Here is a 6000-nt window from a genome sequence, read left to right as displayed (position 1 = left end):
AGCAGCAAACAGGATGCCAAAAGTGCGTCGAGCTCGGCTTAAACAAATAGCTTCAATATTTTTTTCAACTCTTCTGCCCTTTCAATTTGTTTCTCGTAATATGATGTCATAAAACTCTCTACTCATAATTGACATGAACAACTTTTGGTGTATCTGATGTACAGACGGCTGATTGTGGGAGGCCTATCTCTTTATCGTGGAATGTTAAGAGACCTTGTTTGTACACTTGGAAGTAGATTACTATGCCAATCAGTTTTATCCATAGATGTCCAAATGCTATCGGCTATTACAGGCTAATCCTCAACACTTTTTTTCTGAGTCGTAATCTTCTTTCTGTTTGACAAATATTTCTTGTTCAATGTCCTCTACAGTACATCCACTTTTGGTACATAGTTTTTATCATCAGATGCAATATGTGGGTCTTCCTCATGTTCAGAATCAGATTTCTCAATCCGTTTTTTTAGTTCAGCGGACGTTATAATAAGAAATATAATAAGAAATATATAAATGCAAATGAGTAACTATCAAATCCAACTAAATTATAGACTTAACACAGTATGATACTAATGGTTAGCGATCTTTAGTATGCTTCAAAAGGAGGTTTCGCAAATTTTGAAAATTGCAGACTCCGGAATGCTTCAAAAGGAGGTCTCGCAAATTTTGAAAATTGCAGTCTCCGGAATGCTTCAAAAGGAGGTCTCGCAAATTTTGAAAATTGCAGTCTCCGGAATGCTTCAAAAGGAGGTCTCGCAAACTTTGAAAATTGCCGACTCCGGAATGTTTTTTCGCAAATATTCGCAACCTACTTTTGAAGCATACTAAAATGTTGTTTACTGAATGTCTCTTTTATTATCGGATATTTTGGAGTATGATAATTCAATTAACTTTAATATTTAATTAAATTATATAAAAATAATTTCTAAAAATTTTTCGACTGATATGGAAACGTCATTTTTTATTTTACAAAATTTTTCGGAGTCTGCAATTTTTAAAATTTGCAAGACCTCCTTTTGGAGCATACTAAAGATCGCTAACCGATACTAATCTCCTCGTCCTTTGATAATGGCAGTTACATGATACCAATTACGCTGAATGATTTACTGAATACATTTTCAGCAATGGTTTAAAAATAAACATTTGTAACTTAATATGAATAACTACTCGTAGATGGCTCTTCAAAATATTACGCGGTACTAACTGCAAATTAAAGGTTATTTTATCCAAACATAGCTTATACATTTATAAATACCTCACAATAATACAAATTTGAATAACAATTCCTACAAAAGTTTGCATCACACAAATCCCCACAAAAGAAATTTGTATTCAACAATCTGAAAATTAATAATACTTTACAAAAAATAGATTAAATAATGTTTATTTATATCTATATAAATACCGTATGCATAACATACTTGAACTGTTAGTTTTCATACAAAATAGTTACAATTTTACTTATGTTGCCTATTTGCGTTTTAATGTAAAATTATGTAGCTCGACTTTAAACCAACAAATTTCGTGTAATTGCACGTTTAATTTAATAAAACAGAATAAGACGTGCTCAACCACATTTTTTTTTACAGCAACGATCAAGAATAGCTAAATCATTCAGAAAGAATTGAGTGTTTACTTTTGAAATACTCGATGCTTCTTTAACGTTTCGAAACGTTAAATTAAAAATTTGTTCTTGAACTCTAAATAAATAAATAAATAAATAAATATATATATATATATATATATATATATATATATATATATATATATATATATATATCACATACATTTTTCTCTGATATAAATCTGTTTTTAATATTTTTTTATCAGAACTTTTTTAATGTCTACTATTGTATAAGCAATGATTTGACTTTTTTATTATTTAAATTTAGAAAATATGAACTTGTTTATACTGATTGGGTTGCTAGGAAATGTCTTAGCAAACTTTGAAGAAAATTATTGCGTGTTAAATGATGATGGTACTGAGTGCCTCGAAGAAGAAAAAAAGAGTAGCTTTCTATTGGGCTATGAAATTGATAAAAAAAAAGGTCTTTCTGATAATATTTCACAAACAAATTATGAAGAGTTATTGGCAAAAATTGAAATTGATAAGAAAATGCCAAATGGTTTGTCAAGGCGGAATGGTGTAAAGGTATGGCTTACGCTTACTATTACAAATCATTAGGGCAAGAGACTCTAAAACCTTTCATTATCCTAATTTACTTTTATATTAATTTAAAAGTGAAACTTAATTATATTTAACTTCATTTTATTAGAAGGTTTTGTTGCCTCGGCTGTTTCTAATACAAATAATCTCCTTGGCAAAAATCTTATTACCAAAACACTGTTTCACCTATAAAAGCTAAATGTTCATGAATTATTATTTCTTTCCATGGAGGAAAGACAGTGTAAAAATAAAACTAAATTTAACAAGCTACAGTGATTGCAATTTGTTTAGGGTTAATTTCGGAATGACAGAGTTTTAGTGACGTCACAAAATGATTTTGCCCACACATCAATTCCATAATAAACTGCGTTATTAAAATGTTTTAGTGTTTCAACGAAACGTTTGTCTACATATCAATCCCATAATAACTTGCGCTACAGAAAACAATTCCATTTTTAGCTCCGCTACCCATACGCTATACTTTAATCTACATTTTCTTTTTAATTTTAGGAATTTGAAATACGAAAAGCTCAAATTATTAAATTTCATTTTAGAATAAATAATTTTCGATACAATCATAAATACAACACATTTTAAAATATCTCAATATTACCAAAATGGCAACTATATAGTTAAGTGTAATTTGAATAGGCTATTTAAAGGCTTGCAACTTGTTTTTGTTGCAACCAGTGTTTTAAAATCCATTTTGAGTAAAGTTTAACATTAGATTTAAAATATAAATTTTTTTCTAATATTTCGATATTTAAAAAAATTTACTTTTAAAATATCCAAATATTTTAAAAGCAAATTAATATGCCGGTTAAAGTACTGAAATATCTTAAAAGTAAATCTTTTAAAATATCGAAATATTTAAAAATATATAAAAGTAAATCAATATGCCGCGGCATATTAATTTACTTTTAAAATTTCTAAATATTTTCAAGAAATAATTTTATGACAATGAATTAATCTTTTCTATTATAATTAGTCATTTTAATAGGAAAAGTTAACTTATTATCTCATCTTCCCCACAAACAAAATGTGTTAAAAACATGAAGTTTTTAGCAATAATTGTTTATTAAAAACTTCATGTTTTTAACACATTTGTAACTATTATAAACTTAAAATAATAAAAAATTTGGAAGAAAATAAAAACAAATGACATTTCAAAAAAAAAAATCATAATTCGTTATGTGTTCATTAGGGTTATGACTTTTTTTCAAGCCCCTGCTCCGGTACTGTAGTTAGATGAAAATTTACCTAAAAAGCACGAAATGAACTATTATTTGCATATCTTTTCAAAAAAGTTCACTCCGCCATTGAAAAATTTATTATGACATAAGTACTACTATGTAATACATAGTAAAACTTAAGTCAAAATTGATTTTTCAATGGCGGGGTGAACTTTTTTGAAAAGATATGCAAATAATAGTTCATTTTGTGCTTTTTAGGTAAAAGTTCATCAAACTACAGTACAATAGCATGATGTTGAAAAAAAGTCATAACCCTAGTGCCTATGCCTTTTCCAAAACTGTAGTTTGGAGTTGGCGTGTTTTTGCTAAGAAGTGAATAGTTTTGAATAATGTCTTCTACTTAAGTTGCATACTGTTATAAAAAAAAATTAATAATAATAATAATATATATATATATATATATATATATATATATATATATATATATATATATATATATACATATATATATATATGTGTGTGTGTGTGTGTGTGTGTGTGTGTGTGTGTGTGTGTGTGTGTGTGTGTGTGTGTGTGTGTGTGTGTGTGTTCCTAAAGAAAAGAGTAATTATAAATTAGTAAAACACTTATCTAACTTTCTTTGAAAGTCTGTTTCGCTTTCTGTAGGTTTATCTTCCTGATATATATACATATATATATATATATATATATTTTTTTTTCTTAGTGGGGTTCACACAAATTTGTTAATCACAAAGAAACATTTCTAGAAAAGTTTATTAACTTACGACTTTATTAATTTACATACTTTTCCCATAAGAGATTTGTTTCAAAACACCTCAGATGTTGCGTAACATATATCACACACTAGTCCGAAATGGCTCAAAACTTGAACTTGAGTTTCCGAAGAAACCCTTTGGGGGGATTAAAGTACACATGGTCTAATTTAAAAAAAATTAAAATCAAACAATTTCGTCCGAGAAAGAAAATTGATTTTGAATTTTTAACATTTTATAAAGAAATACCGGTTGACATAATTATTGAAAAAAATGATTTTGACTCATTCTAAACTGGAAATATTTCTATATGCAGCATATTTGAGTGTTTGGAAATTAACTTTTATGTTATTGTGTTTAAAAGTTTATAAAAATCTTTCTTTTTATTAAGATTTTCACTCATTCCTAAAAAATCTAGTATAAGAATGTTAATATTCAAAGATCCTAAATTTTCAATGTATATTTCTAAACACCTTATTTTGAAGTTCAAAGTATAAGTAATTATAACAGGACAGAAATAATGCTTTTTGAATTAAGGTAAAATTGCTAAATTTGTAGTTTGCCCAATGTCATTATAAGGATGGCAATCTGGCAAAATACATTTTTCTCTTTTTTCGGGAAAAAGCATTGACCCTTAGTTGCTTTGGTATATGAATTGTGTCAAATCAAGTTATTTCAACAAAAATGCCTAACTCAGCTAAATCCCATGATGGTTGCAGAAAAACCGTTTATTTTCTTTAAATGAGAAAGTCTGAAAGAGTTTTAACCTTCTTTTTGATTGAGTGAGTCAAAGAAATATTTTCTGATGAAATTGATTTTGCCGATCAAAGGGTTCCCTTGGGAGTTTGTGATCGCTCCAGAGTTATTCTTCAAAAAAGGCACAATGGCAAAAATGTGACACTTCCAAGTCTTTTTAATTTTGACCAAAGTGAACTCATCCCTCAACAAGAGGCCAAAACTGTGATTGTCTTATTTGCAAAATTGGCCACCGCAAGCTAAATGAGAGAAACATGAAGCATTGGAAATATCAAGCATTCCATCATCATCTTCATCATCAAAATCTGAGAAAAGATGTTCAGGCTGCTTAACAATCATTAGAAGAGGTTTTCCAAACACTTGCAGTAAATATACCTTCAGGGAGAATATGAAGCTGCTTGCATCTAAAGATTGGAGAGCAGATTGCATCATCTGTAATTTTTTCAAAAGATGCATCTCCCCATGCAACCATCAAAATAAGAAGATCTTGGGGTGGAAGACCATTGCCTTTAAGACAAGGTATTGTTTTGGAAGATTTGTTTTACTTTTTATAATACAGATATATTTGTAATTCCACCTATGAATTGAAACAAAAAACTAATATTATGATTTTTTATCAACTTCCCATGGACAAGTCTTTGCTTAAAGGAATAAAATAATACTTACCTTTGTACGAAATTAATGAAAAGTAAAAGAAAATTCTACATAGAATGAACTATTTCATTTTTCTCACTTCTACTACGTTTTTAGGCCCTGCATGTCTAAAGAAACTCTTCAAAAGGAATCTGAGTTGACTGCCCAAGATTTAGTGCATGTGCAATCTAACACAGGATTATCAAATACAGGAATTAAAAAACTTGCTACAACTCTCAATCAAGTGTCAAAATCCAAAATAGTTGAGACTAACTTTCGTGAGAAATTCTCTCAACTTAATAAGCAGCTTTTTGATCACTTCACCCAAACAACAATTGATGTTCATTATGATCAGAATCAAATCAGTCATCAAACAGTGGTCCACTGCAAAAAACTCTCTGCATTTACAGATAAAATTTTGAAGAGAAGACAAGTTTTTACCGATCATATAAAAATTTTTGGCATAGATGGAGGTGGTGGTTTT

General features: G+C 28.7%; 1 protein-coding gene across 2 annotated transcripts in view; it reads left to right on the top strand.

Moving 5' to 3' along the window:
- Nucleotides 1-1885: 1885 nt before the first annotated feature.
- Nucleotides 1886-6000, top strand: part of LOC136072067 (transmembrane prolyl 4-hydroxylase-like) — a 79638-nt gene continuing 75523 nt past the window's right edge. For both annotated transcript variants that reach the window (XM_065820187.1, XM_065820186.1), the window contains exon 1: nucleotides 1886-2146. In XM_065820187.1, coding sequence (XP_065676259.1) covers nucleotides 1892-2146 — 255 coding nt within the window. In that variant the 5' untranslated portion in view covers nucleotides 1886-1891. The remainder of the gene's footprint in view (nucleotides 2147-6000) is intronic.

The sequence above is a fragment of the Hydra vulgaris genome, chromosome 15 (genome assembly GCF_038396675.1).
Source record: "Hydra vulgaris chromosome 15, alternate assembly HydraT2T_AEP".
NCBI lineage: Eukaryota > Metazoa > Cnidaria > Hydrozoa > Anthoathecata > Hydridae > Hydra > Hydra vulgaris.
The sequence above is the reverse complement of the archived record's forward strand: the minus strand, read 5'-3'. Positions and strand labels throughout refer to the sequence as shown.